A 12500-nucleotide genomic window follows, 5' to 3' on the forward strand; every position below is an offset into this window, starting at 1 on the left:
TGTGTGTGTGTGTGTGCATATATATATATTATATATATATACATATATATATATATATATATATATATATATATATATATATATAATATATAAATTGTATATATGTATCTGCATCTGAATCCTGTACGAAGGACTTATATATGTGCATACATATATATTTATCTAAATCCCAAAACGTTCATCCTTTCCCTTCACGTTCCTCTACCGAAGAAAACATCATTTCCATCCGCATCAACAATATTATCGGTGAATGGGGCTTGTAAATAAAACCGCGGGAAACTGACTGGCCGTAGAGAATGGATGGATAAACCATTGGGAAGTGGATATCTTGTGGCGGGAGGGCGAGAACTCCCATCAGTTGTGATGGATGGACGGAACCCATCCAGCGCAGTTGGAGGGCATAAATCAGCGTCTAGAAAGGGCGGAGTTAGCCATGGACTGGTTACAGGGTGTGTCGAACTTTAGTATGGCCAAGTCGATCTCCCGAGATCTTAGACCCCTCTGCTTGAGGGGCTTCACTTTCCAGTTTCATTCAGTCTTTTTTGTCTCGTGTTGTTATGGACCATTACGTGTTCCCATATTTATTTTGTATTTTGGTCTTCGTCGGGGCCCTTATTGCTCTCTCCATGGATAGTCTTGCTCATATTTATAAGTCTTATAAGTTACAAAGATAAGTGGAAAACGCCCAGTTTCCACCACTTGATATTTTTAAAAGTTACACTTGATAATGATCAAAGGCACATGCCCGCAATATTAAACCTGCGCCGATAGATTCCACAAAAGAGTAAAACCAATCGGCTTCCTTAAAATATTGGTGTCGGTAGTTTCTTTCACCTACAACGTCAGGGAGAACGCCCATCGAACATTCTATTCCATATTTACAAACAAAGAAGTAGAAAAAGGAAAGAAATAACTGAAAAGCAACAACGAGTGATCCTAACTGAGCGTAGTATGTTTGCCAAAGTCTATGGACTATTTTTCAGGAAACATGTTGCAATATAACTGAAATAGCGCCTGGTATTTACCATGTTTTTTTTATTATTATTCGGGGATTGATTGACTGTTTCTAATAAAGAAACCATACAAGATGAATGGCTTTCTTGTGATTGAACGCAATTTTTTTTCTATTACGAGGAATAATTCTGAGGCTTGATCAAAATAATATAGCGTTTCCAGAGATAGTCAGAGGTTACAAATATGTTAATGCGTGCTGTACAATTCATAGACAGATTTTATATATTTTATGCAATTTGGCCAGTATTTTTTAACGGCATCATGAATGTTACGTGTCAAGATATTCATTTCAAAGTGTTCAATCTATAATAATATGACTGCAAACAATCTGAGGGAATTTTCTGTGTATATCTTTCCCCCGTAAAAAAAATCCTCCTAAAAGGAAAACACACTAGTCTTACCATATAATATATTATATTTTTAGTTGTAGTGATTCATCTCGCTGAGATTCGTCCTTTTGGCCATTTAGGACAATAATATAAATAGCGCAAAATCCTTTTCCCCTTTGCGAAAACCTTTTGATACCGCAAATCAAACTCTAAATCTTAGGAAACTACCGGAAACCTAGGAATCTCTGCCATGTCTATAAACAGTAATAACTACCCTAAGAAGGTGTGTGTCCTGTCCTCGGAACTTATGGCCAAAATCTTAATAACCCATAAACAGTGTCCAAAACATTTTACACTGTGCCTGATGCCTCTTTAATTATTTTCTTAACCTCTCGTTTACGACTCAGTGACACCTGATTGTACAATATCTTGAGCCAATATTCACTCATTCTTTCTGTACTTCAGACGAAGATATCGATTCATCATGTAGATGCTGTCTTATGTATCACTTTCATTTCGTTCTTATTCTTTTTTTTTTCAGACATGACTCCGAAATTATTTTACATCATTTGCTTTTTCTTCTCTGGAGGAAATCATTAAAAACTTTTTTAGTACTTTTGTTTTAAAACAGAATAACTTTGATTTTATTTTCTTGGTTTAGGTTCTGATGAGATTTCGGAATTAGTGATTTACTGTCTGCTGCCCAATTTTTCATTTCGTTTTTCTCTGCTTACTCGTTACTTTGTATTTGTATGTAAAGTAGAAAATGCCGCCTCGAGAGTTGGTAATGTCATACATTACTTACTTGGTACTGATAAAGCATTTCAGTACATTTTTTCAAAGATATTTCAGATTATGATAGGCTATAGGAGACAGCCTGGATCGCATAAAAGAAAGGGAATACCAGTAAAATTATGCATAGAATAACAGAAAAGTTAGCGAAAAGAAAAAAGAAAATAAACTTTTATTCATTATTATTGTCATGTCATTTTAAGTACTTTTGCAAGAACTTTTTCCGGTTTTTGTCATTTTCTTCCATTTCTTAGAGAGGGAGAGAGAGAGAGAGAGAGAGAGAGAGAGAGAGAGAGAGAGAGAGAGAGAGAGAGAGAGCAAAAACAGTGTAACAAGGGATGTAAATACGATTTGTCTTTGCTTCCTGTGTTTGTTTGCAAGAACTTCCCTCTTTGGCGCACAAAACCTGGAGAACAAGAGGGTGAAATGGGTGAACCAAGCCATCGCACTCCTAAAGGAATGAGAGTGAAGCGTGGAATCGGGGAAACAAGGAAAGGCGAATAGACATGTTGGTCTACACAAATTGTAGTGAATAGCTGCCCCTGGAGTTAAAGGGTTTCGAAACTCGGATATTTCTGTAGAGTGAAATGTTTTAAAATATAGATAGAAGCGAAAGACCGATTGGTTTTTAACCTTAAGTAAATATTAAGAATAATCTCAATACACACACACACACACTACCCTGTTCATCACTACTTCAAAGATTACTTTCACATTCATAGTTGAGAGCATATACCGATAAGTATTTGATTTTTATTTTTATCAAATACATCGCCTACTATGAAACATAATTTTCCATTTTATTAAATTTCCTTAAATCACGGCTCAAATATGAAGTCCAATAAGAATTTATGGGAATAATTTTGCGTAATTTAGTTGTCTCATTTTCTTTTTTTTTTATATTTGCATGTCTCCCAGACGCTAAGTGATTAGCTAGATGAGTTGTCTAATTATATATATATTTATATATAATGTATATATAATATATATATATATATATAGATATATATATATATATATATATATTATATATATATGTATTTATCTACCTTTCTGTCTATCTATCTGTATATCTATCTATATATATATATATATATATATATATATATGTGTATATATTAAAATATATCTATAACTTTATATATATATATATATATATATATATATATATATATATATATATAAGTCATATCACATTACCGTGATTCATATACATACATCGAGCTACAATGTCCTTTAATATCCAATTCGCTCTACCTCGGAATTAATATATTTTCATATGTGCTTAACCGAAGGGGAATTTTTTCTCGATAATAGATTTGCCTGGTCCTGGGCGCTAACCCAAGAAGACATTCAAATCCAGGAACGTCAGTGAAGCTTTTACCTACCCCACCACCGCGAGAGGCCCAAATGTTTTCTTGGGTTCGCGCCCAGGACCAGGCAAATCTATTATCGAGAAAAAATTCCCCTTCGGGTAAGCATACATGAAAATATATTAATTCCGAGGTAGAGCGAATTAGATATTAAAGGACATTGTAGCTCGATGTATATATATATATATATATATATATATAATATATATATATATATACATATACATATAGGGGCTTACTGACTTTGCTCAGGTCGTAGCGGGAGTTGTCATCAAGGGAAACTTAGATGGTGAGTTGGACAGTACTGATTGACGTAGTTTCCAAACTATGTTGAAATTGAATTCTTCGACTAGAAACGACGTCAGGAAACATGGTCGTGGAAAGGCGCTGCTATTTTCTTTATAACACTCTGAATCAGAGATAGGATACATAAAATTGCAATTTTTATTTTGTAGACGGCTTTGCATTCGAAATTTCTTTCGAAGTCCTTCTTAGACTCCTGTTTTCTAGACTGAATATGTTTTCTCTGTTTTATCCATGTGCCTGGTTTGATTCCTGTCTGAAGTGATTTCTTGTCTGTTGTTCGATAGAATAAATCATATACATAGACATCTGCAGTCTTGCATTCAGTATGACTAAGACAAGTAATTACGTTTTGATTGTACACACATAATTAAGTAGTAATATGAACATTCTGTTAAGATGATAATAAATCTTTTATAGATTTCTAAATGTTATGAAGCGTCAATATATTGTCTTACTTTCAACCAGTGAATCAATATCAGTAAATCAGTTTTGCGGCAACTCCACTTCCGCACTGTGTTCTCGTATAACCTCCGATCGGTGGAATTTGTTGATGGTTTGATCCTGAAAAATCCTAAAAGACACATCCCAGCCACACGTTAAGTTGTTAGTAGGGATTTTTGCTCAAGTTAATTGTACCGTAATTTTTCAAGACCAGTAACTGTGTACGATTGGAGAACTTTAATTTGTTTCCATGTTTAATTAGTGGGTCCCGCAGAATAATTTTTTTCCTATAATTCCTTGTTTCACCTTTTCTTCGTACCCTGAGTACTTTGCTCTTCCTTGTGCGGGCCTGTCCATCTGCTTCGGTGTCTAGCCTTCGTTACCTTAACATTGGATTCCATAACATTTCATCAACCTCAGTGCAGGCTGACGATAAAGCATTATAGCGTCATCATTCACTTCAAACCCAAACTGAAACCCTATTGTATCAAGGCTAGTAATCGTATTAAGCAGGACCATCCCTCCCCTTTTAGCTTATGAAGGTGCTCCTAATGACCAAAGCCTCACCTCACAAACCTCTAATTGGTATCCGGATAAGTTCGTTACTGATTCCCTTTTACGAGTTAAGGCAGGATCCTCTCCCTTCGTTTGTTGCATATGCAACAAATTTTATAGCCTTCGTTGCATTAATCAAGTGGTTCCTTTAACTTGCTTTATTTCTGGATTCGTCTTTGCCAAACGTCTCCTTATTTGGAAAGGAGAAGGGTGCCATGCGACTCTTCTCGGCTGCTAAGTGGAGAGAGATCAGAAGGGAACTCATCGTCTGATCTCTTCTTGCACAGAGAGAAGGTCAGTTTGCAAAGAGCAAGTTGTGTGAAATGACTTTCTCGATTGGAATTAATGTCGTCTTAGATACTCTGCCGTCGCCTCTTTGTGAATTATAGATACAGAGTTAACTTAAGGCAATCTGGCACTTTGGTGAAACAAACTTTGTTTCTTCATTCTAGAAGCTTTGCAGGAAGTAGACAATCTCTCTCTCTCTCTCTCTCTCTCTCTCTCTCTCTCTCTCTCTCTCTCTCTCTCTCTCTCTCTCTCTCTCCACGGAAATCACAGTGTGAATAAACGTTATTTAACCCGTATGTTTTAGTGGAAATTTGTTTGTATGATGTTCGTAGCAACTGTCATGAAGTTATGAATGTTTGTGCTTTATGCTTTTCTGGACTAACATTATCTGCAGTTTATATGTCACTCGGGAAGTCATATGATTCATTTTAAGCTGTAAGCATTGTTAATTGAAATATGAGCCAAATAGAATTATTTCGCTTTGAATTTAGTTCTGCTCCCATTGCATACCCATTTCAAGGAACACGGAAGAATTCAAAGAGTTTGCTTATAGAAATTAAGTATATGAGCAGCTGATCATAACGTTATATTTCTATCGCAATTTATCTTCCGAAGCAACATCATATATCTACGTTCAACCAGAGAAGTGAAACTTAAACTGGGGGGCACAAGCAGTTGTCAGATTGTGGCCATTATTTTTTTAATTTGTGATGGTAATTGCAAAATTGTCAAAATCATTATCAGTGCTTCCTTTAGTATTTTTTTAAATATTTTCTATCAGTGTAATCTGTAATGTGTTTGTTTTACTCGTTTTCTATGAACATTGTTTATTCCGCTGAAATATAGTACAGTGCATACTTATAAAAGTTTATCAGCGATGAAACAAAAATCAATCATTCATCTATATACTCATACAAGCAATGAAGTATAATGGTATACAAATAGACAACTTATTGTTTATAATTGGCTAAAATTTCATGGATAGGGGGACGTGGGATCTATACATAATGGAGAGGGGGTGGGACAGCAAGACAAAAAAAGAACTAATGAACTAGAGCAACGCAGGCAAGCCCATTGGCTGTGAGGTGTAATGCCTAAAGTACTATTTTTTTTTTTTAGAAAGTGAATGAGATGAAGTAATCGTATTGTAATTCATGTTATTATGGATAAGTCCAGCACAGATACGCAAGGCCTGCTTTAAGGGAAAACATACTATAAAAAATCGTTAGTATTTTCATTAGGTAAAATATTCTTTCTAACCACGCAATATTGATTGAAAGAAATAATACGGAGAACGATGTTTTAATCCCGACGAGAGGGTTCAAAGGACCACTAAACTGAAACGGCACTGTAATTGTTTTGGATCCTTTGAATTCTAACAAATTCCTGTCCATCCTGCCTTGGATTCTATCCAGATTGGCACAGGTAACTCGGAGAAAGTTCGAGTGAGCCTGGAATGTGTTTCAAACGTTGGGCGACAAGAAAACGAATAATTCCAGAGACGTAGAAATGGGAAAGGGGGGAAAACGAAGAGACTATAATTATATGGCCAGAAAGAAGCTGAAAAAGGGTAAAGACAAGTCAGAAGCACCCCTCCTCTCCCACACTCATGGTGAGTTATTACTTGTAAGAAATGCAGCCTCCACAAACGAAACTGAAAACTTATTTACAGACAGGAATGCAGTTTACAAGGCCGTACTCCTAGTTTTCTGTTAAAGACCTTTCACCCATCTCCTCTCTATTGCCAAAAGTTATGCGGAGTGCTCATTGTGAATTTGAAATTGAATTAAATAATCGTGTGTTTTCCTATCTCAGGCTGAGTGATATTGCAAACTCAGAAAAGTTTCTTTCATTTCCTTTGCTCTAACAGAAATCTGTCCTCACGTGTACGAATTCCTTTTGATTCAGATTGGGAGATCTCGCCTTCTAAGGAACTTTCTAAACAAGCTTCATGTCGTATCCTCTGTTATCTTCATGTCTCTTCTTTAATTAATTTGATTTATTTAAGTTTAGTCCAAAGAGAACTCTTAAAGAGAGCGGGTTTGTCTCGCGATAGAAGGAATTCGGAATGATGCAACCACGTGCATTATCAAGAGGGCAAAAATCCGATATTCCATGAATATCCACAGTGTTAGTTTGTGTCCTGAATTGCGCTCTCATAAAACCAGTCCGTGCTTTCACGCGTTACACAGCCACAAGCACGCCACCACAAGGCAGCGTTTTTCCTTTCTCCCTTTACGATTATTATCCATGTGTCTCCTCTCACACATTACGATCTTTTCTTTTCGAAATGGCGGCCTTCCATTAGCTTTCCATTTTTATTCTTATATTCTCCTCGCGCCCGTTCTTCCGTGTCTGCCCTCCGAGCTTGCTGTCTTCAGCCTGATTTTATTTCCCGGGATTTTATTCAACGTTATTGTAGTTCTCTTTTAGACGTTCTCTCATTTGACCTCCTTATCCCAAAGTGAGAAATGTTAGTCCAGTCCAAGTTTGATGTTTGAAGTTTGCTCCCAAATTTAACTTTTTTGTAGATTTCATTCATAACCTTCGAAAAAAGCTAAATTCTTTGACCAACATTCAATAGAAATTTATGCAAGCGGTATTAAACCCTCTGTATTTAGAAAAAAATGTAGACCAGGGATTCGCAGTGATACATACTCCACAGTCTCAGTAGGAACTCGGTCTTCGTCGGCGAAGATGTTTTTTGGGTGTGAGGTTCCCTCTAGTCTTTCAATTTTGTCCCCTTGGAGACACTAACATCTGAAAAGAATCCCACAAGGTTGCTTGGGTGGGTCCTCTGAAGTTTTGTCCTTTTAATTTGACTATTATCTTCAAAAGACATTTCTCTGTAGTCGTTATTTTATTTCTTCAAGGAGAATTATCCTTATTATATTATTTACATTTGTACTAGTATACGTAATCTTACCCTAAAAAAAATGTCACTTTGAATGGACGTTCTCTCTCTCTCTCTCTCTCTCATCTCTCGCCTCTTTCTCTCTCTCTCTCTCTCTCTCTCTCTCTCTCTCTCTCTCTCTCTCTCTCTCTCTCACCTTCCTTGAAACGGAATAAAATTTGTGAATCAGTTAGTTCTGGTAATGATTTTGCTTTTAGACAAAATTTTAAACAGGGGTGAATTTATTTATTAAAAAAGTATTTGAAATTAATCCTTTCTGCGATTTATGTTAAAAACAATCGTTGAATATTTTTACACGCACGCGCACACACACACAATATATATATATATATATATATATATATATATATATATATATATATATATATATATAGATATATATATATATATATATATATAATATATGTATGTATGTATGTATGTATTAGAGCGTATAGGCAGGGTGAATTGGACGTAGGCCAAAAAACACATTTTGTCTTCGATAACCAATTGGTGATTTATGTACCTGGCAATTGATCAGGTATGGAGGGTGGCCGCCAAGGAAAGGAAGTGCTAAAGTTTATATCTTATCCCAATAGAAACTTGCCCGGAATGGGAGTTTATACAAATCTATTTATCTATATGTAAATATATACGAGTATATCAATAAAAAATTTATATATATATATATATATATATATATATATATATATATTATTTGTATGTATACTATAATACGTAAATATTATTTATATGTATGTTATTATGTATGCATAAATGTATATACATGCATACATGAAACGGACGCGCACGTGCGCATAAGCCTGCATATATAAAGGAATAATTGTTTATATAGTATCTATATATATATAATATATATAAACATACAACATACATACTACATACATACATACATACATACATACATACATACATACATGCATACATGAAACGGACTTGCACGGGCACATAAGCCTGCATATATAAAGGTATAATTGTTTTAAATATATTAATAGCATGTCTGTTAAGAAAGGGCTCTGATCCTGGTATTAGTAGCTTCATTTACAAATCCTGGGTTTTGGAAACATATGGGGGAAGGCATTCAGGTCATTCCTCGATTTTATTCCATTACCGGCTTTTTTCGGGGGATTATAAGATGTGATCGCGTCCGCATTTTGGAATCTATTTTAATCCTATCACATAAGCCGTCGAATCGCCCTTTTTGGGGTGGGGCGGAGAAGCGTATTGCCTTTTTTTTATCTCTCTCTCCTCTCCTCTCTCTCTCTCTCTCTCTCTCTCTCTCTCTCTCTCTATATATATATTATTATATAATATATATAATAAATATATATATATTTATATACGTATATATATATATAATATATAAAGGATAATATGTATATATATACAATATATATATTATATATATATATATATATATATATATATATATTCTTCATAGTCAAGCATACATACATACATACATATAAATATGAATGTATGTATGTATGTATGTATTTATTAGGCCTTTCTCTCTCCTAACGTTTTTATATTCATAAATATTAAGCCATAAATAACGTTCAGTATCAAATTCTCCATACCGTGGGAGTAGATTCCATCCAGAGGAAACTAATTGACAGGTGCTTCTATCTCGGCCAGCTTGTGCACAAAACATCGATTTTGTCATTTGTGTCAGTGATTCATTCCTTTAGATATTAAGATTATTGCTAATTCAGTGCTGTGATTATAGTGAGTCATAACATTAGACGGTGTAGGTTCTTCTTCCTCCAATGTAAATGAAAAGTGTTACATTTTTAAAGATTTGCCAAAATGATTTAACCATCTTAAAATTATCTTTGGCAGGTTAACGCTGGTGCTCTCGTGTGCGATGAATTTCCAGGTGTATCCGCATGACACGCAGGAGTGTCATATGAAAATCGAAAGCTGTAAGTAGAATCCCTTTTCTTATTGATTTTGCATGAGTGGCCGTAAGTAAGTAAAGGTTGTTCTTATGAACAGGAATATTTCGAGGTATGACTAAGACTTGTACATCTGTATATTTTTATTATGTTTTTATGCCTGAAGGAAGTTCTAGGTGTTCTCAAGACAAAGGTAGTAGTGAGTGAACCTTGCCTGGCAATCTATCTATCTATCTGTCTAATGTATATATATGAGCTTAAAATGAGTAAACACGTCTCTGATACATACACCACACACGTATACAAACACAAACATTATATATATAATATATATATATATATATATATATATATATATACTATATTATATATAGTATATGTATATATATATATATATATATACTATATATAGTATATATATATATATATATATATATATATATTTAATGTTTGTGTTTGTATACGTGTGTGGTGTATGTATCAGAGACGTGCTTACTCATTTTAAGCTCATTACCAAGCTATGTGTGTGCATTATGTACGCGGGTGCCGTATTTTAGGCGCTTTAATTATTCAGTGATGTTAAAAATACGGTTTTAGAAAAGACGTACTGTGTCGAAATGGTAGCTAATGCAGCCATCGTATTATCCGTAGGCTGAGCTGTACAGAATATCACATCAGCGATCACAACAGCGCTACTAAATTCAGGTAATTTGAGCAGGGATTAATAGCATTAAGTCCCATGGACCGCAGCAAATGGAGCTGATGATGTTCACAGAATTCCGAGCAGTGGGTGAGAGGGAAATGGGTTAATAAAGAATGGATGATTAAAATGCGATCGTCAAAGCATGACTTCATTTCGAAGTGACTGGAGCTGACAAGCTGAAGTCCTCCAACTCGAGTTCAGATTGAACGCCAAACTTGTAATAGAACTCCGGCGGGATGCTGATACGATTACTGTCTTCGTAATGAAACAGAATTTCTTTTCAGAGTTTTGCCGAAAGGATTTCACGTTGCGTAGAATTCTAGAGTGGACTGCTTCGAGTGATACTGGCATTTATTTCGTATGCATTGCCAGTTTTAATCGGAGGAAGTTACGCAATTTTGCATATTCAGCTGTTACTGGAAATAGTGTGTTGCGTCTGATTAAGAAAGGGTTCAGGCGTTCATTTTTTGGTCTGAAAAACTGGGTATCTCTCTCTTTCTCTTTATATATTTATTTATTTATTTTTTGTGTAAATATAACAAACATATGATGGAAGAAGTTAAATGTCTATGCTAAGTAACTCATTCTGAGAATATAAGTTAATTTTCATTCATTATCATCGCTGTGTTTATTATTGATATTCCCACAGACATGTCTAGGAATATAAGAGAAATATTCCAAATTCAAGGCCTGGGTCACACAGTAAGAGGAAGTATTTGTGGGTATTGGCACATAAGGGTAAGGAATAATTGTTGCATTGTTACATTGATGAAAATATGATTTGAAATTAAGTTATATAAGATAGCCTGGATCAATTTGGTGAAAGCGATGGTATGAATGGAAAGTTGCGAGTGAATGTGAGGATGATTAAGATTAAATAAGGTCAACGTAAAGTACGAAGATGGGCTACTAATTGTTGTTATGGATGGTGAAATAAAAGAAGCACTTAATCTGTATAGGCATTTGGGAATCCTTGTTAAAAGTTAAGTATATCTTAGTTTTACCAGACCACTGAGCTGATTAACAGCTCTCCTAGGGCTGGCCCGAAGGATTAGATATTTTTACGTGACTAGGAACCAATTGGTTACCTAGCAACGGGACCTACAGCTTATTGTGGGATCCGAACCACATTGTATCGAGATATGAATTTCTATCACCAGAAATAAATTCTTCTGGTTCCGCGTTGGCCGAGCCGAGAACCGAACTTCGGACCACCGAATGGTACCCGAGCGCGAAATGCAGTCGGCCAACGTGGAACTGGGAATCCTTGTAAAATATATAGAAAAGTAATGAGATATCTATGGACGCCAAAGATGGAGTGTATTAAAGGATTACTGAGCTTAATCTTCTTTATAAAAGCGAAGTTTGGATGTTAAAGGTCTCAAAAACCATTTTTTTTGTGTGTGTGTTCTATGGTGGGTTATTTTCGAGTAACGAGTGTTGACAAATTATGCATTTGAAAACTCATTAAACACGTTGTGAAAATTCAAGCATATATGGAAAGATAAGTCAGAATATTTTGACATAAAAGGAAGTGATAGTTTAGTGGAAATATAGCTTAGGAGTGATGGATGGAAGAGGAAAGGAAGATTTATAAAATGTTGGATAGGTGGAATGAAAGGCGAACAAACGGGCTTTCATATCAGAAACCTTTCGGTTAAAAAAAGGGAATATTAAAAAAAAAAAAAACAGTCCATTTTTAATTGATGTAAGAAGGTTCGACAGACAGTCTTTGAAAACGAGCGGAAAAGTCAGAGTTGGTTATTGTATAAGAATGTAATAGAAAACATAGATTTAAAAAATGTTGATTACTCTTATTGAGACCGAGCGTGTATGGAGTTTGAAGTTGAAAAGACTAGAGAAAGTTTTTGACATGGTAATTGTGAT

The 12500-nt window shown here is 35.0% G+C and overlaps 1 protein-coding gene across 7 annotated transcripts in view; it reads left to right on the forward strand.

Annotated features, from left to right (window-relative positions):
- Positions 1–12500, forward strand: part of LOC135198012 (glycine receptor subunit alpha-4-like) — a 758459-nt gene that overhangs the window by 613866 nt on the left and 132093 nt on the right. For all 7 annotated transcript variants that reach the window (XM_064225359.1, XM_064225361.1, XM_064225362.1 and 4 more), the window contains one exon: positions 9855–9937. In XM_064225359.1, coding sequence (XP_064081429.1) covers positions 9855–9937 — 83 coding nt within the window. The remainder of the gene's footprint in view (positions 1–9854; positions 9938–12500) is intronic.

The sequence above is a fragment of the Macrobrachium nipponense genome, chromosome 21 (assembly GCF_015104395.2).
Source record: "Macrobrachium nipponense isolate FS-2020 chromosome 21, ASM1510439v2, whole genome shotgun sequence".
Classification (NCBI taxonomy): Eukaryota; Metazoa; Arthropoda; class Malacostraca; order Decapoda; family Palaemonidae; genus Macrobrachium; species Macrobrachium nipponense.